Source organism: Miscanthus floridulus, chromosome 1 (assembly GCF_019320115.1).
Source record: "Miscanthus floridulus cultivar M001 chromosome 1, ASM1932011v1, whole genome shotgun sequence".
In the NCBI taxonomy this organism is placed as follows: Eukaryota; Viridiplantae; Streptophyta; class Magnoliopsida; order Poales; family Poaceae; genus Miscanthus; species Miscanthus floridulus.
In genome coordinates, this window is record NC_089580.1 from 65,226,695 (window position 1) to 65,250,766 (window position 24,072).

General features: G+C 47.9%; 2 protein-coding genes and 1 long non-coding RNA gene across 4 annotated transcripts; 1 reads left to right on the top strand and 2 right to left on the bottom strand.

The window, feature by feature from the left end:
* Positions 1-504: 504 nt before the first annotated feature.
* Positions 505-3,523, top strand: LOC136485760 (uncharacterized). The gene is made up of 6 exons (XR_010766541.1): positions 505-720; positions 1,251-1,342; positions 1,422-1,532; positions 1,662-1,857; positions 2,080-3,040; positions 3,115-3,523. It is a non-coding gene; the product is annotated as an uncharacterized lncRNA (long non-coding RNA).
* Positions 3,524-5,034: 1,511 nt separating this feature from the next.
* LOC136534091 (uncharacterized) lies at positions 5,035-11,865 on the bottom strand. Of its 2 annotated transcripts, XM_066526650.1 has the most exons (6): positions 11,709-11,865; positions 11,375-11,592; positions 11,136-11,297; positions 10,796-11,031; positions 5,864-5,873; positions 5,035-5,438 (listed from the first exon to the last, which is right to left on the bottom strand). In XM_066526650.1, exons 1-6 carry the CDS (start codon positions 11,779-11,781, stop codon positions 5,193-5,195), a joined length of 945 nt encoding a protein of 314 aa, XP_066382747.1. In that variant the 5' UTR covers positions 11,782-11,865; the 3' UTR covers positions 5,035-5,192. The 2 variants fall into 2 exon arrangements, with proteins under 2 accessions (XP_066382747.1, XP_066382691.1); XM_066526594.1 differs by lacking the exon at positions 5,864-5,873 and having other exon boundaries at positions 5,257-5,486.
* LOC136510334 (uncharacterized) lies at positions 7,491-10,405 on the bottom strand. Its single transcript, XM_066504824.1, has one exon. The coding sequence runs from the start codon at positions 10,403-10,405 to the stop codon at positions 8,021-8,023; it is 2,385 nt and encodes a 794-aa protein (XP_066360921.1). The 3' UTR covers positions 7,491-8,020.
* Positions 11,866-24,072: the final 12,207 nt, after the last annotated feature.

A 24,072-nucleotide genomic window follows, 5' to 3' on the forward strand; every position in this document is an offset into this window, starting at 1 on the left:
GGGGGACAGGGCAAATGGGCCGGCTGGGTCAACTGAGACCGGCCCGGATAGCTAAGACGAGGGGGGCAGGGGCAGGCGAGGTCATTTTGCACCCTTCGTGCGCTTAGGGCCGATGTGGCAAGCTGTGCTGGAGCGCCACGAGTGCAAAAGTGGTAAAAGTGTATCTCGGAATGAACAACGATGGTGAAAGAATATGGGAATTCGCCAAGGCGAGAACTGGAGAGTGGCCGTCTGTTATAATGGTAAAAAGTTATTTGTCCCCCACTCCCTCTCTCCCCAACGCAGCGTGACTCCTCCCCTCCCCACGCCGCCAGGCCGCCCCTGCCCCTTCCCTTCCTCTCTCTCTCTCATTCGCATACAGAGTAGGAAACGCGAAAAGAAGAGCACCAGCGGCGCGTCGGCGGCGACACCGGCGTGCGCTCGCCCCTGGGGAGGGCACCACGGGCGCCGGCCGCCAGGCCACCAGGCGAGGGCGCCAGCATAGGACGGCAGGCCGTCGGCCGCTAGCAGGGCAGTCTAGGCCGGTTGTCCGCCTCCCACCAGGCAGCCCATCCGCGGCGTCCTTCTTCGTATCTTGCTCCCTGCTCCTCGTCATCGGGGTCGAGGTCGGGGAAGCTGAGGGGCAGCAAGCGGGATGGCGACGGCGTGTGGCGCGGCACCAATGGGGGCCCTCGCGGGCGCGCGTGGGCTCCACTGCGGCCTCACGGGCGCTCGTTCCAGGTATGGTTGCCTGCCTCTCCCATCCCAGGTATGGTTGCCTGCCTCTCCCATCCCATTTCGATTTTGCTTCACTTTCGTGCCAGAATCGGGATCAGTTCCGTTAATACTGCAAGTTTTGCGTCCAATCTAGCCGATAAATCGTCGACCATATCCCCTCCCTTGAGTTATTAGGATGGATGGGAGAGGCAAATTAGGAGCAGCAGTTATTAGGATCTGAAGCTATGTCGACTTCTCAACAGCTATGTTCTGCCGCGTTTCTCACGAGAACCTAATCAATATCGTCTTCTTTCTTAATTTTGTTTGTGTGATTGGGTTACCACTTGTAAGTTGTTGTCTGATGTCCACGGATTGTTCGAAGAAATTTCCGTGAAATCTTTTGAATTTGTTTGTCAAAATTATGATCAGTGACATGTGCTTATTTGTACCACTCGGTTGAGAAAAACAGTTCTTTTACAATTTCTTAACCTTGCGTGTGTATTGCAGCTACAATGATGTGTCAAGCTCTGTTTTTGTTTATTTTCTTCCTCCAGATATATGAGCAACGAGGTGCCAGAGCTCAAGTTGATATGAGCAGCGAGATCCCCCAACCAGCGGCAGTCTGCCCAAGCTAGGCAAAAACACAGTATGTAGTCAGCTAGTTGTTGGAAATCTCCGTGACATGAATTTTGTTTGTATACCTTTCCTCACTTATTTTTATGCAGCATGATGAGCATGCTTACTACCATGAGAGAGCTTTGGAACTTTCATGTTTTGACAGGATACAACTGGAACTGGCTTCGCTGCTGGGCTGGAATTTAGAACTTTTCTTACTGGTTAGTTTGCACTCAAAAGTATTAAATTTATTGCTTGGAGCATGTCGTGTCTTAGTGCAAAACTGAACCAGCATTCTTTGCTTGGTATAATATCACATGGGATTCCTCTTACTTTCCTGTTTCTCCCAGGTTGTCAATTCACAGTTCTGCCAGGATGTGGTAACCCATATAAAAAAGGCTCTGTGGTACTGAGATACAAGGTGTTCACTTTGGCTCATGATTTTTTAAGAAGAGATTTCTTTTTTTCCTATTCTTCAATAATCCTGATGGGTAAAATAACCCTGAAGAAAGAAGCTCCCTGAAAATTATCTGGAAGCACAAAATGGTGTGTTTGCTGAACTCTGTACCTCATCATGCATTATGATCAATATAACAAATGAACAAATCATTCCTTTTTCAAAAAGAAATGTTGCATTGGCACTGATAGTAGCAAGTGAAATGACACACTTGTCATATCTGATGTCAATTTTTTGAAAAAAAAAATCTTTTGTATTAAAGACACAAATTGGTTAGCCCTTTCTCTGTTTTAATGTTTGCTTTTTGATAGCAAAAAAGCAGAGGTCACCTAGGTACATCAAGATTGATCTCCAGCAGCATAGGTTCGATCCAAAAATCCAACTGAATTAATAAGTGTTGACATCCATAACTTTGTTCGTTTTTATGTGAAATTTAAATATATCCCATCTTTACACGCTCATGCCCTATATATGAAAAAGGATGCAGACATGATGACTTTGCAAGCTTTGCAACGGCAACGCTATCAAATCAAATAAACATACTTCTCTGATCTCTGAATCTGCACTCTGTTGTAATACATGTCTGCAACTAGATTCCTGGAAGTCATTTCTACACAGCTAATTTCCTGCGACGGGGCTTGTACTATGTAATAGTAATTCTCATTATTTTGATTGTTAACTATTCAGTGTCTTGAGTAATTTTAAAAGGAGGAGTCATTAGAATATAGATGGTTCTTCTAGCTTTTTTTCGAACTCATTATTTAGTTGTGGTTTCCATCTGTTGTTAGATTTTTGAACTCATTATTTCTTTGCAGATCACTTTAGCATTTGGGCTGAGGCATTATAAAAGTTTTCAGATTATATGATTTATATATAAGATAGATAGATCATACAATTATGTTCCTCTTGTGTGTTGCAAATTAATTTGGGGCCTAATAAGTATTTTGAAAGTTAGCTGTAACTTTTAGACCTTGGGATCAATAAATGATACATGTGCAGTTTGCCTCTATCTCTTGCACCCTGCAATCTTGATTAGTTGTAGCACAGCTAGGCAATGTTCTGAAGAGAGTATATGCAGAACAAGAGCCTTGATAGCTCTAAAAATTGCAGTGAGAGTTTTGAAGTTTGGTAATTTTGATGCCTAACTCAGAATTCAGAATTTTGTTTCACCGGTGCCTATTCTATGAATTACCGGCCCTCGACGAAAAAATGGGGACACTAGGAGAGGGACGCACTGCGCTCAGCAATGTATAACAAACATACATACTCCAGGTACATGCATACACACATATTGCCACAAAGATATATATACAACATCATGTATATAAACACCACCATGTCAACAGCTTGCAGCGAAGAACAACGCGAGAGAGGAAACTAATAGGAAACAACGTAAGTACCGCGCCAGGATAAGGGCTCAAGGAACCAACGAGGAAAGGGTGAAGAGGAATAAGAGGAAGCGTGAGTAACGTGCTCAGCGAAAGGCTGAATCAAGTGCACTTTCAAACGCACCGGATCAACTAGGTGCACTATCTTTGGAAATCTTCCGTGGTATAAGAATATGGTGTTTATAACATGTGACTGCTATCGAATGATTAGGCATTGTTTATTTTGTTCATGGACCATGCCCAATGCAATATCCCTGTTTACTCCAACGGCGCCCTGCCTACTTAAGGTCTTAAGCAGATTGTAAATTAGATGGTTAAGGCGAGACATAACTTTATTATGCCTTGTTATGCATAAGTGTTTTTTTGGATTATATACATGGTCATATACAATTGTGTGTAAGTTGAACTATAGAAAAAATATTATTCTTTGGTTGTTTTTATGTGTATCCCTAAAATGAAGCCGTGACGTTAGCACGAGCACTATACTAGTCTCTTATAAGTTGGAATGTTGTACAAGCCACACCAGGGGCTGTTCCTGGTCATTATAAACATGGAGCCGGGGAGCCGGGTCTGACAAGGGAGAGGCAACTCGTTCATGCCATTTTCTCAACGTTCACACCTTAAAGTTTTAGCAAAATCGATTAAAATTATGTGTCAACACGATTACTTGCTACTTCTGTGCAATCAAACATGACTAAATATAGATATGGACCTCACGTCAAAAGCTTGATCCTATAACAAAAACGGCGTATTCATACATAAATTTAAGCGAAATTGATTATTTGTTGTAAGTAATTCACTACGATCGTCCGCTACTTTGTGCAGATTAATGTGAGTAGTAGTATATAAGTAGGATCCATGTCAAAAAAAAAAAAGGGACCCTAAAATGAAAAATCTTGTGTTGACACCTTAAAAAGCTAGTGAAATAAATTGCTTTTTTTTTCTAGAAATGACTTAACATGGTTGTTGGCTACTCTATGTACATCAGGGTGACTAGATATAAATATATGTGGACCCAAGTCAGGCTCTAATTTGAGACATCGCGTTCACACAATAAAATTTTAGCGAAACTAACTAAAATTGTTAGAGACGACTTATTATACGTCATGTTCGTTTGGCTTATAAGCCGTATTTTTTTAGCTAACGAATAGTATTTTTCTCACAGCAAATCAGCCAACAATACTTTCAGCCATAGCTTATCAGCCAAGCGTACAGAGCACATGATTGCTATCTAACTTTGTGCAAACCGTCATTACGATTGCCCGCTAAGATTAGATATATATTAGGTCCCATGTCATAAATTTAAATCTAGCCATTAAAGGCTGGTCAGCCTCTAAAGTAATCTAAGTCCACGTAGACCCAATTGACACAGTCAGCCTGCTCGCTGCAGGCCTGCGGTTTTTTTTTTTTTTTTTTTTTGTCACGGGAGTGTTCGGATATCATAGCTAAAGTTTAGTCTCTATCATATCGGATGTTTGATACTAATTTAAAGTAAAACATAGATTAATTATAAAACTAATTACATAAATAGAGACTAATTTGCTAGATGAATTTATTAAGCCTAATTAGCCCATGATTTCATAATATGGTGCTACAGTACATGTGCTAATGATGGATTAATTAATCTTAATAGATTCGCCTCATAAATTAGTTTCCATCTGTACAATTAGTTTTATAATTAGCTCATGTTTAGTTCTAATTAGTATCCGAACGTCAGATATGATAGAGACTAAACTTTAGTTATAGCCAAGTAGATAGTAGTTGATTGTTTGTAGCCATAACTGCAGCCGCAGCTAAAATAAGCATCCAAAGCATTTTGGATTTTGTAGATCCCATTCAATCGCATCCAAAGCACCTCTACCTACAGCAACGATCGAGTAATGTAACAACGATCATCTTTATTGCCGAGAAAAAACGTACGTCTTGTTTGAGTATGTGCTAATTAACACGGTCATGGATCCAGGCAACGGCAATAGAGAAACCCCAATTGCTCAAGAATCATATTATTCTCACGGTCACAGTCTCTCACCCTCTCCTTACGCCGCGGACGGATGGTCGCTTACGAAGCCGAGGAGCAGGTCGTTGACCTGCTCCGGGAGCTGCTCCTGCACGAAGTGGCTCCCCTCCGGGATGTAGGTGATCTTGAGGTACGGCATGAAGTTGTCCATGACGCCGCTGCGCAGGGCGGTCTCGAACCCCGGGAACTTGAAGCAGTAGTCCTTCTCCCCCATCACCATGAGCACCGGGGCCTGGAACTTGGCGTCCAGTCGGTTCGGCATCTTGTCGGAGGTAACAGAGAAATAATCAGCCAGGGCAACTCTTCTAGGCGACTGCATTACAATATATAGAGGATAAGTATTGCATTGATTACATACAGCTCACTAGAGCTTTAACTAGACAGAATAGCTGCCTGGGTACCCGCACAACTCTTGAGCTACCCAAGGACTTAATGACATAGATTAACTAAAAACTTAAATACACTAAATGTGCCTGGGAAGCAGGGCTTACAGCTACAGTTCTCCCCCTAAGACCTGCTTCAACTCTTCTTGATCTGCTTGATGCCAATTCTGCTTCTCATATCTTCAAGCTTGGCCTTGCCCAAAGCCTTAGTGAGAATGTCTGCCAATTGATCAGCTGTAGGGATGTACTCAGTCCTGATGCTGCTTTCTTCAATACAATCCCTGATAAAATGTTGCTTAACTCTGATATGTTTGCTCCTGTCATGGAAGACAGGGTTCTTAGCAAGTGCAATTGCAGACTTGTTGTCAACCCTTAGTTCCACAGTCTCCACCTTTCTTCCCAACAAATCAGCCAACAATCTTGACAGCCACAGGGCTTGTGTTGCTGCTGAAGTCATAGCCACATATTCAGCCTCACAACTAGACAAAGCCACCACCCTCTGCTTGATAGATTGCCAACTGACCAAGCTGTTGCCAAAGAAGAACAGACAACCTGTTGTGCTTTTGCTGGAGTCAATATCACCGGCTAGGTCTGAATCACAGTAGCCCACAAACCTAGCAGAATTTGGGGCTCTTTTGAACTGCAGACCATAGTCCAATGTTCCAGCCAAGTACCTCAGCACCCTCTTGACTGCTTGCTGGTGCTCAGTGGTCGGTTTCTCCAAGAATCTGCTCACATAGCCCACTGAAAAAGCCAAACCAGGCCTGGTATGAACCAGGTATCTCAAGCTTCCAACCAGCCTTCTATACTGAGTTGGATCCACCTCCTTGGCAGTGCTATGCTTGCTGAGCTTCAGGCGCTCTTCCATTGGTGTAGCTGCTGGATTGCAATCAGACATGCCTCCCAGTTCTAGGATTTTCTTGGCATAGTGAGTCTGCCTCATGGTGGTTCCATTCTTGCCTTGCTGCACTTCAATGCCAAGGTAGAAACTGAGCAAACCCAAGTCACTCATCTCAAAGGTGGATTTCATCCTTTCCTTGAAAGCCTTTACTTCATCTTTGACTGCTCCAGTGATGATCAGATCATCAACATAGACCCCAACCAGTAACACTGAGCCCTCTGAACCTTTCCTGTAAATTGCTGCTTCATGTTTGCTCTGTTTGAACCCCATTTCCTTCAGAGTAGAGTCCAACTTAGCGTTCCACGCCCTGGGTGCCTGCTTCAGCCCATACAAAGCTTTGTGCAGGCGATATACCTTGCTTTCTTCCCCAGGAATAGCAAACCTAGGTGGCTGCTGGACATATACTTCTTCCTTGAGCTCTCCATTTAGAAAAGCTGTCTTGACATCCATATGATGAACAGTCCATCCTTCCTGGGCAGCTAGAGCAAGCAGCAGTCTCACTGATTCTATGCGCGCAACAGGAGCGAACACATCCTCATAATCAACACCCTCTTGCTGCACAAACCCACGAGCAACAAGCCGAGCCTTGTGCTTGATCACATCTCCTTTCTCATCTTTCTTCAGCTTGTAGACCCATTTTAGAGAAATTGGCCGATGGCCAGCTCGGGGAGACACAAGCTCCCAGGTGCCATTGCGCTCAACAGCGCGCAGCTCCTCTTTCATTGCTGCCTGCCATGCAGGATCATCTTTTGCCTCTGCATAAGAAATGGGTTCCCCAGAGTGGGTGAGGTGGAGCTCTGCGAACAAGCGCTGCGTCGGCGGCGGAACTTCCTGTTCCCCGCCTAATATGCCATCTATGGTACGATAGCGCAGTTGCTCGTCGTTGTGATAAGTGTCCAGCCGTTCCTCATCATCTTCCAAGGGAGTCACGTGCTCCACTTGTGGGCTGGCTGGAGCTAGTGGTGGTGAAGGTGTTCTGGATGTCTCAGACACCTCTTCTCTTGCATCAAGCACCGATTCTGCTGTTGGGAAAGCTTCAGGTGAGGCAGAATGGGGCTGAGGAGATGAGTGTGACTGCACTGAACCTCCAGCTCCAGGGACTTCTTCCTCCCAAGGAAATTCCACCACAAAATCACTACCAGCTGCCCCAGACGTACCTGCTGCTGGTGATGTCCAATCCCAACCTCTTCCTTCATCAAAAACCACATCTCGGCTGACACGTACACGCTGAGATGCTGGATCAAAAACTCGATAGGCTTTGGCTCCTTCAGCATAGCCAATAAATACTCCAGCTTCACCACGATCATCAAGTTTCCTGAGCTGAGACAAACGGCGAGTATATGCCACACAACCAAACACCTTCAGATGGCCAACAGTGGGTGCTCGGCCATGCCATGCTTCATAGGGAGTGACATCACCTAGAGCCTTGGTTGGTGACCGATTCAGAATATGCACAGCAGTCATCACTGCCTCCCCCCAAAACTTGGCTGGCATCTGGCGCTGCTTGAGTAAGGCACGTGCCATGGCCACCACGGTTTGATTTCTACGCTCCACCACGCCATTCTACTGTGGTGAATGAGGAGCACTGTAATGCCTTTTGACTCCTTCATTGGCCCAATAAGCAGCAAATTCTGCAACAGTAAACTCTCCTCCATTATCTGTGCGCAGAACTTTCAGTTTACGCCCACTCTCCACCTCTGCAGCAGCCTTCACCTTCTTGATAGCATCTGCTGCAGCATCCTTAGATGACAGCAGCACTGCCCACATGAATTGTGTGGCATCATCTACAAGCAGTAGAATATAGCGATTACCTGCCGAAGTTGCTGGTGTAACTGGCCCACAGAGATCACCATGCACCAATTCAAGGTGATCCTGAGCACGATATGTTGCTGCAGCAGGAAATGATCGCCTCCTCTGTTTGGTGGTGACACAAGTGTCACACACTTGCTCAACATGATCGATCTTTGGCATCCCTCTTGCCATTTCCTCCTTGCCAAGCCTCCGCAGGGCCTCAAAATTCAGATGCCCAAAATGCTTATGCCATTGCCACACCTCCTCATCCCTACGCGCAGCAAGACACACTGGTTGTGCTGTCTTCATATGCAGTACATACAGCCGGTTCGCGCCACGCCTCACCTTGGCCAGTAGGCGACCGCTGCTGCGTTCCCAAATCCACAGTACTCCATCATCAATCACCACCTTTGAGCCATTCTCATCAAGTTGACCGAGGCTCATGATCGAGTTCTTCAACGCCGGAATGAAATAAACTCCATGAAGAACACGATGCTCACCAGTCTTTGCTTCAAAAACAATTGAGCCAACGCCCTTGATTTCCACCTTGGACGCGTCCCCGAACCGAACCGTGCCTCGAACGTCCGTGTTCAAGTCTGAAAACAGGTCACGCCGCCCAGTCATGTGGTGTGTTGCGCCTGAATCAAGGTACCAGCCGCCAGCCATCTCTTCATCATCTGCTCCCAGATAAGCACGCGCACGTGGCTCAAAGAACTCAACGCGCTGCGCTGTATAGTTGAGCTCCGACGTGCTCTGTTCCATCTCAATGAAGCCGTGAGACAGAAACAGAGCTGCATCTTCCTCACACTCAGCAAACTGGGCACGCCCTTCATGTCCTCCTTGCTGCCCAGCTTGGTTACCGCCGCCACGGCCTCCTCCACGGTTTCCGCCGCCGCGTCCACCACGATTTCCTCCCCCGCCGCCGCGCTCTGTTCCATCACGGCGCGGCTGGGGACATTCACGCGCCCAATGCCCTTCCTGATGGCAGTTGAGGCACGTGTTGGGGCCAACACGGCCGGCGCCATTGCCTTCTCCACGTCCGCCGCCACGGCCAGCACCTCTGCCCCGTCCGCGTCCACCTCCGCGGCTGCGTCCTCCGCCACCGCCGCGCTGGTTCTTGAAACCAGAACCGCCAGCTTCTTCTGCGCCTTTCTTCTCCTTCCTCAAACGCGCACGCCACTGCTCCTCAGTGTACAGCAGCTTGCCGTTGATGGACACCGGCTCTGTCATAGCTTGCGCTTCACGGTCATCCACCGCCTTGAGCCTTCCTGTCACCTCTTCAAGCGTGAGCGCCTCGAAGTCGAGGAACTGCTCAATGGCGACGACGATCTGCGCGTACTTGGTCGGCACCGTGCGCAGAAACTTTTCCACGACACGCGCCTCATCGATGTCCCTGTCTCCATGAAGCACCAGCTGCTGGTGCAGAGTTGACAGCCGTAGGGCAAAATCCTCCACCGGCTCGCCAGGCTTGACATCAATGTTCTCCCACTCCCGACGCAGTCGCTGCAACGTCGCTCGGCGGACCCTGTCCACACCGATACGAGTCGCAGCGATGGCATCCCATGCCTCTTTTGCCGTCGCCTTATCGAGGAGCGGGAGCCCCAACTCCTTGGGCACAGCAGCGACGATCACCTCCAGAGCTCGCCTATCGTCGCGAAACTGCACTGGGCCTCCTTCGACAGCTTCCCAGAGGTCGCGCGCCTGCATCCTGAGCTTCATCGTCTGGCTCCACTCATAATAATTGGTCTTGTCCAGCATTGGCCATGATGTGCCGCTGCCGGAATCGCGGTAGACCACCCTGCCTTGCGGCGACTCATAGCGACCGCCGCCACGACGCCTTCGGTCACGCAGTGGTGACTGCAAACGGCGCCTGTCCCGCAGCGGAGTCCGCGGCCGCCGGGTCCTCCGGTCCTCCTCTTCTTCTTCCTCCTCCTCCTCCTCATCTCCCTTCTCTGCTGCTATCTCCGCCCGCAGCTCCTGCGCTGTCCTGGCCGCCGCCTCCGCGGCTGCTGCAGCCTGCTGTGCCGCCTTGACAGCCAGCGCCGCCGCCTCCTCTGCTGCCTTCAGGCGCGCAGTCCTGCCAGAGGGGTCGCCCAGCTCGCCCTCAGTGGCTCCCTTGGTCTTCCTAGCCCGGCGCTCAGAGGAGGTTGACGTCATGGAGAAGATGAGAAGGTGAGAAGGTGTTTAACCTAGGCTCTGATACCAATTGTTGGAGGTAACAGAGAAATAATCAGTCAGGGCAACTCTCCCAAGCGACTGCATTACAATATATAGAGGATAAGTACTGTATTGATTACATACAGCTCACTAGAGCTTTAACTAGACAGAATAGCTGTCTGGGTACCCGCACAACTCTTAGGCTACCCAAGGACTTAATGACATAGATTAACTAAAAACTTAAATACACTAAATGTGCCTGGGAAGCAGGGCTTACAGCTACACATCTTGTGTATAGACCTGCCCATTCCGCGAAAGCAAATGGTAAACCTGGCAAATGGCAGTATGGCACCATGGAGTTTCTCGTAGCAGGATGACAGCTGCTCTCACCTGTATGGCATCTGGAGCGGGTAGCCGAAGCCGGACTTCTCGTAGAGCTTGGCGTAGACGTCCAGGTCCTCCTCAGTGAACCACGCCGGGAGGGGCGTCGACAGGTCGGCCAGGTCCATGATCTCCTGCCCTTCCTTGGCAATCGGGATCTCGGCGCCGGAGAAGAGCACGTAGACCGTGCGCACCACGCGCCTCACGTCGAACCGGCCGAAATCGGCCTCCGCCCTGCCTGGCTCCTGCGGAAGAGAAGCAAAAGGAACACCAGCTGCAGAGTGTCGTGTCGATTTCGATAAGAAGAAGAGTTCAATCACAGGTGATGCGGTCAGTCAGTGCTACGCACGCGCCAGCGCATGATGTAGAAGCCTTCGGGCATGGTGTCCAAGGACATGGGCACCGGGCTGAAGGGGATCCCCAGGCACACCACGCCGCGGGTGCGGTCCGGGTGCTGCAGCGCGAACTCGTACGCCGGCATGGCGCCGAAGTCTTTGCCCACCAAGAACGCCTGCACGCGCGCGCGGCAACAACTCAGTTCTTGGAATTGGATGGTCCTTCCATCCGTTTGGTGAGCTGTTGCTTTACCTTTGGGACGCTGAGGGCGTCGAGGATGCCGAGCACGTCGGCGATGAGGTCGTCAAGGGAGGCCTCCTCGTCCTCCGGCGGCTGGTCGGACAGGCCGTACCCGCGACAGTCTGGCGCGATGGCCCGGTACCCCGCCGCGGCCACGGCCACCATCTGGTGGCGCCACGAGTACCATATCTCCGGGAAGCCGTGCAGGAACACCACCGTGCCCAGGTCACCTGCAACACACAAACCAACAGCACACAGCCGCCACACATGATTGATACTCTGCTTCTCCGCGGGGATCCATCAGCTCAACTGAAGCAACGATGATGATGCGGTGTCAGAGACTCACCTTTGCCTACGTGTGCGACGTGGAGGTTGAGGCCGCGGATGGGGAGGTGGGTGTGCCCGATCTCCAGCGCCATTGCTGCTTGCTCTTCGACGCCGGCCGGAGAGCGAGATGTTTCGTCAGCTTTATAGGGAGAGGAAATGGACAGTCAGTCTGCCTGCCCTTCCAAAACCAAAAAAACGAAAACGAACACGAAAAAAAAGCCATTCAGTCAGTCTCCCACGTGTCTGTTCTGCTATGGACTTGTCGTTTGGGGCCCTTCCGCAGTTCCGCTGGCAGGAGTACGTCGCTTGCAACTTGGTGTTTTCCGAAGGCGAGACAAGGACAAACACTGGACAGGCAGGAACCAATGAACCATAGAATCCATCGATCAGTATCACTGCACGTCAGCACCACAGCAGCAGTGGCGTACTCAAAGTCACGGTACAATAGTGGTTTCTTATCTCCTTTTCCACCGAGCAGGAAACCTCCGCGAAGGCAGCTGTACTTCAAAGTGATGCACGTCTCGTTTTTTTGAAAAAAAACAATCAATTTTAAATTAGACTAGATTTATAAAAAAATACAAAATAAATTTACTATACAAATATATTATATGATTAACCTAATACTAACTTCATTATAAATTATAAGTATATAGATGTCCAAACGTGTCGCTCGGGCCGGCAAAAGCACGGCCCCGTAGGCCTGGCCATCGGCACACCATGCCTATTACTCCCTCAGTTCCAAATTCTAAGTTGATTTGACTTTTTTGGTACATCAATTTTGCTATGCATCTAGATATAATAATATGTCTAGATACATAGCAAAATAGATAAAAAAATCAAAACGACTTATAATTTTGAACGGAGGGATAAATTTTTGGGTCGAACCGGCTCGAGTAGCCCGCCACAACTAGCATGCTGGGCCAGCCCGTGGCCCACCAAACAGAGGGAAGGGGGAAAGAGGTCGTGGCTGCCGCGGCGCCCGCGCGACCGGCGGGCTTGCCTTCGTGGCTGTTGCGCTCGAGGCCGGCGCACCCGAGGCATGTAGGCGAGGCCACGAGGGGAAGAGAGAGTTGGAGCGGATGTCGAGGAGGAAGGAGAGGAGCCGGCGTTCATAGGGGTCGTCGCGATAGGGTCTAGCAAAGAAGAAGGAGCCGACGCTCATAAGAGTCATCGTGGTCGGGGCGTCGAGGCCTTAGACGAGAGGATGAAGCCTCGAGCAAAGAAGACCCAAGAAGGTCTGAGGGGTCTGCCTCGGGTAGGGAGGAACCTCACGCGAGACGTGGCTCTACGCTGAGTAGAGCAAGCGGCACCTCCGGTGAGATTACGGTTAGAAAGCTAGGATCCTAGATTATATATATAATAAAGCCAGCCTATGTCGTGCGTGAGGGAAAAAGCGGGCCATGCCGTGTCGCCTAACATGCATGCGGAGCGGCCCATGCGTGACACGCTAGATTGGGCCATGCTGACATGGGTTCGGTGGCCATCGGTCGTGCCGTCCTCGTGTCAGGCTAAAAAATAGGGCTTCGGGCCAGACTGTTGGGGCCATGTGTTGCATGGCCATCCATAATTATAAGTTACTTTGGCTTTTCTAGATATAGTATTTATCTAAATATACGCTATGTTAAGATACATGGTATTATCTATATATCTAAAAAAACAAAATAACTTGTACTTTAAAATTAAGAAAGTAATATTAATTTAATATCATAGATTTTTTATACATTTAGTTAAACTTATTACCGATTGATTTCTAAAAAAGCGAGGTATACATGTATTTAGATGGATAGAGTAGGCTCCTAACAGACAAAGGCACGTTCAGATCCATTAGCTTTTAGCTAGCACTCAGTGTCTCTCTCGTTGTACGCGTGGACCCCACGGGACGTTGAGGCCGGATGCTCGGATCTTGTACGGCGGACTGGAGATTCCGCAGATCGGTTCTGTACACTGGCGTGCAAGCCGCCAGCAAGCCAGCCACTAATAAGAGCAATTTTAATAAGCTTGTCTTATAGCCAAACCATGTCATCTAAAGACAAGCTTAAAAGCCTACTTGTACAATAGTTTGTCTCTTCATATTTCAAAACATATATTTTTTAATAGCACATGGGTCCCACCACCACCTACCTTGGTTTTCTAGCTTTTCCATGCCTTAGCATTCTACGGTTGTATAATACATACAAATATTAAAAAGTACATTAAACCCTAAGTAATGACGATTCTTAGTTTGAAAAATACGACTAATATATACCGAATCGATGCGAAAAAACTAGGAGGGGAGAGAGGATACCTTGCTCTCGAAGATCTACGGATCAAATCCATGTTTCCACGGTCCAATATGCCGATTCGTGAGGTAAGACGAAGTGGGGACAGAAAAAAACCTAAGAGGGAGGAGGAACAAAAAGAAGAAGCATCGGACAGGAAGGGTGGAGGCTGGTTTAAAACACCATTACGGCGTCAAGGTCCACGACGCCAAGCTCGACGCCAATTATCTTGGCGCCAAGCTCCACGGCGTCGAGCTAGCTACCATATCACCGCCAGCTCTGCCTTGATGCTGACGTGGCCCCAAGACATAGGCGCCAAAAACTATAGCGCTGGGACGTGTAAGCTCTGTGCCAATTACTCCGGCGCCGAGGTGAGAGTCTATATTTTGAAAGCATATCTGAAAGTATTTGTGAAAAACTTTCAAAAAAAAAAAGGCTAAAAAAAAACAGCCCGTCTCTGCTTAGTGCTTACGAAGCCTGCCATCGCCGCCGGTCGCCCCACGTGAACGCAGCCTGAGGCCTCTTCTACGAGCAACGGCCTTGTCGTCAGCATTCACGCAGGCTGACAAGTGGACCAGGCTTAGTTCAGGTGAAAGCCAAGAAAAAGATTTGCAGAGATCCACGGATCAAGTGGAACACAGGGTATTTTACATTTTTAGTACAGCACAGTGGCATCTTATTTCATGGCAATTGCGTTCGATTAGGCCCGTTTGAGTCATGGGAAAAAAAGTTCCATGGTTTTCTTTCTGCCTGGAGCGAATTAACTTTTGAGAATTCGTTGTTTCTCGTTCCAAGCGAGTCATGATTCTCAGAGAAAAATATTAGGAATATATCTGAAGTATCAGTCACAGAATTTAGTGAAATGCTATCTGCTTCGAGGAGGTCTGACTTTGTACTCCTGCTCAACTCCTGCTCATCATGACATATCTTTTTCATTCGGTTGTGCAAGCAAGCAAAGATAACAGTAATACAGAGAACGCATATTGTCCGTAACAATCAACTGTGGAAATATACACCTTGTTGCATAATTAACTAAAGAGTGAAATACACTGTGGGTCCTTAAACTTGTTGCGTTGTGTCAACTAGGTCCCCAAACTTCCAAAATGTCCACTAAAGGTCCCTAAACTTGTTAATCGGTTCAGGTGAGGTCCTAATCACCGTCTGTTAGCGTTAAACTACCAACATGGCTGCTGACTGTGCACCTGACTGGCGGGGCCCACATACCAGTCCCTCACCTCTCTCCCTCGCCTTCCCCTGCACGTAGCGTTGAAGAAGCGGGAGTAGGGCATGGACGCGCAAGTCGCCGGGATGCGTGAACATGTACGTGCCGCTGCAGCAGTACTCGGCCGCCGTGAACGCCTCTCACTCATTCCTGCACGCCAGTGAGGCCAGCGTGGCTGGAGCACTCGACGGCACCCGAGCCACAGTCGGCGGCAGCGCACGCGAAGGCGCCCGAGTCAGGGGCCGTGGTGGCCCAGAGCCGACGTTGGAGAGGATGCCCGGCCACATTGTTTAGCCGCAGCTGTTGGTCGGCATTCACCTAGTCTCCTTGCTCTTGCTCCGGACGAGACGAGTCTATCATCCGACGGCGGCTCGCTGGTACGGGTCCGGCCCGCTGGTGCAGTACTCTGCGGGTGTTGGAACCGAGCGATGCCCCGGTCTAGAATTCGACGTCGCCGGCGAGCTCACGAATGGAAAACTCGACGAACACAAACACAACGCGATAAAATGGAACGAGAGAATTTTTGGTGCTGCCCTCAACTGCCGTAGCTTCTCGGGGCTTGAAGCCCGAGTCCAGCGCCATGCCGATATCACCGTGCGCACGCCCGCTTTTGCCGAGACGTGCACCGCATGCTGCAATGTCCGCCCTGGCGCGTATGAACCGAACTACTAGCTGTGTCGTGGGCCAAGCAAGCCACGGACCACGCACAACATCTACGCTACGCCTAACAGATGCAAACGAAAACAAAGATACATGTGCAACAATTTGACTAACAGCTGGCAGGCTAGGGAGAGACAGGCTCAAGCTTGCTGTTATTGACAACGGCGGCGGAGGCGTTGACAGCTTCGTCTTCGGGTGCAGCGACGACGTCTGTTTCAATGGCCGCGAAGCCGCCGGCATCATCGGTTTCAGGAACGAGGCCTTCTCCATATGCCACGTCAACATCCATATGCCCGCGCCGATTCCCGCTGCCGACGTCGCGCACTACTGCGCTGCCGGGCGGCCCCGCAGCCGCTCGTGCCACGCCGCCCGCGCGGCCACTCCTACTCGCGGCGGCGGCAACACCCAGACGTGCTGCTGCTCGCCACCAGCAGAAAGAAGACGAACGACATGAGGGTCTCCGCTACTACCTGTACTCGAGCTCACCATTCGCTCGTCCCAAGCGCCGCCGTGCCGTGTTTGTCGGCCGCCCTTGTTGGCCGGAGAAGAAGGCAAGAATGATGGAGCCCAAGACGGAGCGGCGCTCACTCATGATGGTGCGGCCAGCATGGTGGCCCGGCATGGCGCTCGCCGGTGGGGGCGAGGCGCCGTGGCCGCCATGGCTGCCCAGCGATGCGTGGCCATGGCGCTCGCCCAGTCGCCCCACACGGAGCGGCCATCGTGGCACGACACGTCGCTCGTGGCGGCAGCCGACACGAGATCTTGGAGCGGCGCGGCTAGGGAGTTGGAGGAGCGTGAGCGGAGGCCTCCGTGGTGGGATGCGAGCAAGAGCACGGAGGGTGTTGAGTGCAGAGCAGGGCTTGACGTGGATGACCGATGGGCAGCATGGCGAAGTGCCGGTGAGCTCTGGCCGATCCAGGTGAGAGACGACGATGCCGCTCCTACTCGCGAGTCTGGCCACCCGCTGTAGCCGCTCGCGGCCTCGCGCTCGTGCTCGCGAGCCCGGCCTCCGGCACCGACGCCATGGCCATAGCTTGCCTACCCCGCGCCCTCGATCTACTGTGCCGGCAGGCCCTGCCTGTCGGGTGCACAGTCAGCAGCCATGCTGGCAGTTTAATGCTAACAGACGGTGATTGGGACCTCACCTAAACTGATTGGCAAGTTTAGGGACCTTTGGTAGGCACTTTTAGAGTTTGGGGACAAGTTTAGGGACCGGGAGTGTATTACATTGTTAACTAAACAACTTGATATTTGGAGGCTGTCATCATATATTCCAATGTGTATCAAAATCCACTAGTAGAGAACAGACCTTTGATCCTCGGCCAAAATGGGCTCTAGTCCCGGAATTTTTTGCCCCCGGGACTAGAAATACCTTTAGTCCCGGTTGGTGGCTCCAACCGGGACTAAAGGTTCCTGCCCAACGGCTACTGCGCCAGACAGAGGTGGCAGGGACCTTTAGTCCCGGTTGGAGCCACCAACCGGGACTAAAGGTATACTTTTACTCCCGGTTGGTGGCTCCAACCGGGAGTAAAGGTCTACTCCCGGGCCGTGGCTGCGCCCGGGGTTGGAAAGTTACCTTTAGTCCCGATTGGATCTATCAACCGGGACTAAATGTTCTCCCTTTATAAATCGGCCGTCTCCTCCTTCCTCCCCGAGCCCGAGCTCAGCACATTTTGAAGCTCACTGCAGTAGTGTTCTTGCTTCCTCCCTCCCTCCATTGTTCCTCCATCCATTCTTCGATTCCTCCGTCGATTCTTCAGTTGTAAAGGTTACCAATCTCATACTCTCATTTTTTACCATTTTCTTATACCATTTTATTCACTATATATATTTATGGTTCTTTATTGTGGTTTTTTTTCATTTGTAAGCAATTTGAGCTCAAAATCACTTTAAGCTTGCATATTTACATGAAAGAAGGTTAAAGTATATATAAATATAAAGTTAGAAAATAGTTAGAAAATTATAGCAAATCCTTACTAGTTGAACTTGCGGACCGTGTTCAGGTCGGCGAGGATGTTCTCTGCCGAGCGGTAACGGACGTCAAGGAGGAGCTTTGATTCTACGAGGGAGAGCGATAACGGTCGTGGAAGACCGTGTTCCCTTCCTCGTAGAATCGGAGCTCTTCCTTGACCAAGTACGGTGCCGTCCGGTGGAGAAATCCTCGCCGAGCTGATCACGTAAGCAAGGTCAACTAGTACGGATGGTTATTTATTCACATGTCCCGATATCGTCGTAGTAGTCTGTCAATCACCGTACCTAAACGTAGTATATATAAATAAAAACTTAGAAAATAGTTAGAAAATTATAGAAAATCCGTACTAGTTGAACTTGCGGACCGTGTTCAGCTCGGCAAGCATGTTCTCTGTCGAGCGGTAACGGACATCAAGGAGGAGCTTTGATTCTACGAGGGAGAGCGACAACGGTCGTGGGAGACCGTGTTCCCTTCCTCATAGAATCGGAGCTCTTCCTTGACCAAGTACGGTGCTGTCCGGTGGAGAAATGCTCGCCGAGATGATCACGTAAGCAAGGTCAACTAGTACGGATGGTTATTTATTCACACGTCCCGATATCGTCGTAGTAGTCTGTTATGTGTGTACATTCCCATTCTTCTGTTAATTTGCGAAAATATCATATGAATTACTTACCTGCCACAGTAAAAGACGAGAACACAATGACCATTAAAAATATCATTGTTTAGAGATCTAGATAATTTTATAGTTTGTTAATTTTATTTGTTTATAAAAGAAGAAATTTATAGTGTATTAAAAAATGAGTATAGAGAGTAGATGGCAACTGCTTCCGGGTCCTCGGCCTCTCATGGGTTTCCAAAGCGACTTAGGCCGGGCCTTCCTCTCATTCCATGCGGCAAGTGTCGTGATGAGATGAAGATTGTGATGGAGTACCGAGTGAAGAAGGAGGGTCCCAACAAGGATCGTATCTTCTACAAGTGTCCGGATCGCAATGTGAGTTATTTTATCGTATTTAATGATTATGGTTAGTTTATACCTATTTTCATGATGGTTGTGATTAAAGTTCTAGTTTTTTGTTTTAATTTCAGTGGGATGGCAGTGGACGATGTTCAGGCTTCTACTGGGAGGAAGAGTATGTTGAACTCGTGCAAAAATATCTTGCACAACAGGCAGATACGGCGGCTAATGAGGCAGTGATCCAGTCGAAGAAGCCCAAAGATGTTGCACAATCGGGGGATCTGTCTGTTTTAGTTGAGATTGGTCGCGAAATCCTTGTGCTCCTGAAATGTATTTTAGCTTTAGTTCTTTTAGTGGTAGTTGGGATTGTCTACATTGTAGCGATGCTTTCATAAATTTGTATCTTTTGTGGTGGCACGCATGTTGTATAAATAATTAATTATGATCTAGGTTTTAATATGATATTTATGTCATGTAATGCAGATGAGCCGTCATTGGATGTATAATGCTGATCGCCGCTCACAAGAGTTCATTGACGGCGTGCATTCTTTATTACGTGCGGCCGAGACAAACAAACGCGACGGTTTCATGTGCTGCCCATGTGCCATATGTAAGAATACAGTGGAATATCCTTGCTCAAGGACTCTTCATTCACACTTGTTCAAGTCGGGTTTCATGCCAAACTATATTTGTTGGACAAAGCACGGAGAAACCGGTGTTGTAATGGAAGAAGATGAAGAAGAACAATGGGACGACAATGATATTATTCCTGATGGTGCGTGCTTCAATGATACTGCAATGGGAGAAGCTGAAGAAGAGGTAGCCGCAGAAGATGAGCCGGCTGATGATCTTTGTCAGGTCATTCGTGATGCACAAAGAGAATGTGAAAGTGAAAAGGAGAAGATCAAGTTCGAGCGGATGCTAGAAGATCACAAGAAATTGTTGTACCCAACTTGTGATGCAGGGCAGAAAAAGTTGGGAACCACACTAGAATTGCTGCAATGGAAGGCAAAGAATGGTGTATCTGACAAGGGATTTGGAGAGTTACTAAAAATCCAAAAGAAGATGCTTCCGAAGTACAATGAATTGCCCGCCACTACCTACGAAGCAAAACAAGTTGTCTGTCCTATGGGGCTAGAAATAGAGAAGATACATGCATGTCCTAATGACTGCATCCTATACCGTGGCAAAGAGTACGAGAAATTGGATGCATGCCCGGTATGCCATGCGTCGCGGTATAAGATCAGGCGAGATGACCCTGGTGATGTTGAGGGCGAACGTCCACGTAAGAAAATCCCTGCCAAGGTTATGTGGTATGCTCCTATAATACCACGCTTGAAACGTCTGTTCAGAAACAAAGAACATGCAAAATTGTTACGATGGCACAAAGAAGACCGTAAGGTAGACAATATGTTGAGACACCCTGCTGATGGGTCCCAGTGGAGAGCAATCGATAGAGAATTCCCGGAGTTTGCAAATGACGCAAGAAACTTAAGGTTTGCTTTAAGTACAGATGGTATCAATCCTTTTGGAGAGCAGAACAGTAGTCATAGCACTTGGCCTGTTACTCTAAGTATCTACAACATTCCTCCTTGGTTATGCATGAAGCGGAAGTTCATTATGATGCCTATGCTCATCCAAGGCCCGAAGCAACCTGGCAATGACATCGATGTGTACCTGAGACCACTTATTGATGAACTTCTCATTTTGTGGAATAAAGAAGGTGTACGTGTGTGGGATGAGTACAAACAGGAACACTTTGATCTGCGAGCATTGTTGTTCGTAACAATCAATGATTGGCCTGCTCTAAGTAATCTTTCAGGACAGTCAAACAAGGGATATAATGCATGCACACACTGCTTCGGTGATATTAGAGGTGTATTCTTGAAAAAATGTCGAAAGGTCGTGTACCTTGGCCATCGTCGATTTCTTCCTGCAAATCACCCCGTAAGAAAGAAAGGTAAGCATTTTAAAGGGAAAGCAGACCACCTGACCAAGCCTCGCAACCGAACCGGTGAGGATGTACTCGATATGGTCAATGATGTGAAAGTCGTCTTTGGAAAAGGACATGGAAGCCAACCTATTCCGAAAGACGCTAACGGTCACGCACCCATGTGGAAGAAAAAGTCCATATTTTGGGACCTACCCTATTGGCAAGTCCTGGAGGTCCGTAGCTCGATCGACGTGATGCACCTGACGAAGAATCTTTGTGTGAACCTGCTAGGCTTTATGGGTGTGTATGGAAAGCCTAAGGACACATTTGAAGCACGACAGGACCTGCGTTGTTTGAGAGAAAGAGACAACCTGCATCCAGAGAAGACAGATGATGGACGCCATTACTTACGTCCTGCTAGCTACACTCTAAGCAAAGAGGAGAAGGAAATCATGTTTGAATGCTTAAACAACATCAAGGTACCATCTGGATTCTCCTCGAATATAAAGGGTATTATAAATGTGACAGAGAAGAAATTCTGTAACTTAAAGTCCCATGACTGTCACGTTCTCATGACGCAATTACTTCCAGTTGCATTAAGAGGAATTCTACCTCCAAATGTACGTCTAGCCACCGTAAAGCTATGTGCATTCCTCAATGCAATTTCTCAGAAGGCAATTGATCCAACTGATCTAGCTAAACTACAGAATGATGTGGTTCAATGTCTCGTCAGCTTTGAGTTAGTGTTCCCTCCTTCCTTCTTTGATATTATGACACACCTCCTAGTTCACCTAGTCAAGGAGATTTTCACTCTCGGTCCTGTGTTCCTACACAACATGTTCCCCTTAGAGAGATTCATGGGAGTCCTAAAGAAATATGTTCACAACCGTGCTCGCCCAGAAGGAAGCATCGCCAAGGGCTATGGAACAGAAGAGGTCATTGAGTTCTGTGTTGACTTTATTCCCGACCTTGACTCGATTGGTGTTCCTGAATCGAGACATGAGGGGAGACTAAGCGGAAAGGGGACACTAGGGAGGAAAACATATATTGGTACGGATGATGATTATTTCAATAAAGCGCACTACACAGTTCTACAGAACTCCTCTTTGGTAGATCCGTATATTGAGACACACAAGGATCTCTTACGATCCGAGTTTCCAGGCAAGACTGAAGCTTGGATTACGCATAAGCACATGGAAACTTTCGGCGGTTGGTTGCGAAAAAAAATGTCAAGGTGATGAGAGCATCCATGAGCAACTGTATTTATTGGCTATGCAACCATCATGGCATATCGTCACATACAAAGGGTACGAGATAAATGGGAACATATTCTACACAGTAGCCCAAGATAAAAGGAGTACCAACCAAAACAGTGGTGTCCGCATAGATGCCACAGACCCGAATGGGAATAAGCAGACATATTATGGACGCATAGATGAAATATGGGAACTAGAATATGCACCTACTTTGAAGATCCCATTGTTCAAGTGCCAATGGGTCAAGGTGACCGGAGGCGGAGTAACAGTAGACAACGAGTATGGAATGACAACAGTAGACCTTAGTAATATTGGGTACAAAGATGAACCATTCGTCCTTGCCAAGGATGTGAATCAGGTGTTCTATGTCAATGATATGTCTACCAAACCAAAAAGAGGGAAAAACGATAATGACTCAACCAAAGAGCCAAAGCGCCACATAGTTCTTTCAGGGAAAAGAGTCATCGTGGGAATTGAGGACAAGTCGGACATGTCAGAAGAATATGAAAAGGATGACCGAATTCCGCCCTTCAAAGTGAACAAAGACCCTAGCATCTTGGTAAATGATGAGGACACTCCATGGTTACGAAGCGATCATAACCAAGGGACATACGTAAAGAAGAAGTTCACTGCTGTGCCCACTTGATGATATAGTGATTTAATATAGTGTGTGTTTGAGATATTATGTAATAATTGTGAATTCAGATGTTTATTATGTCATATTTCAAATTAAATCAATGTTTGATTTGGTGGGATTTCTCTCTCAAAAAGGTAAATTAGGATACTGAGTGATGAAAAATTAAAATATTAACGTTAAAATGATGTGAAAACAAATTTCCTGTCCAAAACCAATAATTTTAATAATTTTAATTAAACACTACATTTTTGCATTAACGAAATAATAAATATTAGTTACATTATGTTTTATAATTCTAACAAAAAATAAAAAAAGTTAGGTTATCGATTTTTCCTATGTGCAATAAACAAAAATAAAATTCATATTTTTAACAAAATAATTTTATGCCTTTTATTTAATTTACTATGTATTTAATAAAAACTATTGCATTTCTATTGTATTTAACAAGACTATTGCTTAAAACAGGCGGGAAACGAAACTGCAGGCCACCTTTACTCCCGGGTGGGAAGCCCACCCGGGAGTAAAGGTGGGCTGCAGTTTCGTGGCCCGCCAAAAAAAGCCTTTACTCCCGGTGCGTGTTACCAACCGGGAGTAAAGGTATACCTTTACTCCCGGTTGGTAACACGCACCGGGAGTAAAGGAACCTTTACTCCCGGTTGGTAATACGCACCGGGAGTAAAGGGTTTTTACTCCCGGTTGGTGGCTGGCACCGGGAGTAATTCTCCTCTGCTATATAACCTCCAGCGCCTGGCAGATCGATCTGCTCGTCTTCTTCCTCGTCGAACACCGCCGCCCGGCCTCTTCTTCGACCTCGCGCCGCGTCCGTTCGCCTTCCGTGACACCGGCGCCGCCGTCTTCTTCCTCGTGCGGCCTCCACCGCGCGCGCCCGTGCCCCTCCTCCGCGCTTGCCCGTGGCCCTCCACCGCGCCCTCCTCCGCGCCCGAGGCCCTCCACCGCGCGTTGCCCCACCGCGCCGGCCCGAGGCCCTCCAGTACGTACACTGCCGAGCTTCGAGGTGATATATTCGTCGATCTCTTTGTACATTCGTCCGAGCCCTCCACTGCCGAGTTATAGATCACGTCGAAAACTACAACTTTGGTGTAAGCCATGTCAACGGTCGAGGTCGATTGAAAATTCCAAATTTTGAATCACAAAATCTATAGAAACTAAAAATGAATATTTGGAACTCTAAATGATTTTAAATAAAAATATATCTTAAGGCAAGTTTTGAATATTTGGAACTCTAAATGACAAGTATAATTAAGGATCACCAATGAAATTACTTTAGAAATTAATTAGATCGATGTAAATCCATGGCTTGTATAATAAACACGCTATATATTATTTGGAAACAACGCTACGAACCATCCGCTAATGATCCAGCCCATCAACCGCCATATATTCATCACTATATGATATGCCATTATTTCAAGATGCAGTTTCAATAGAAGAATTTTTTCTATCTTCATAGATCAATGTTTGTTAACGAA

What these genes read in the sequence shown, in the direction of transcription:
- LOC136534091 (XM_066526650.1), bottom strand. Translation starts at nt 11,781, where the DNA reads ATGGCGCTGGAGATCGGGCACACCCACCTCCCCATCCGCGGCCTCAAC. An exon ending in CGTCGCACACGTAGGCAAAG is followed by an intron (nt 11,593 to 11,708) that starts GTGAGTCTCTGA and finishes TGTGTGTTGCAG; the next exon opens with GTGACCTGGGCACGGTGGTG. An exon ending in ACGCCCTCAGCGTCCCAAAG is followed by an intron (nt 11,298 to 11,374) that starts GTAAAGCAACAG and finishes GCGCGCGTGCAG; the next exon opens with GCGTTCTTGGTGGGCAAAGA.
- LOC136510334 (XM_066504824.1), bottom strand. Translation starts at nt 10,405, where the DNA reads ATGACGTCAACCTCCTCTGAGCGCCGGGCTAGGAAGACCAAGGGAGCC.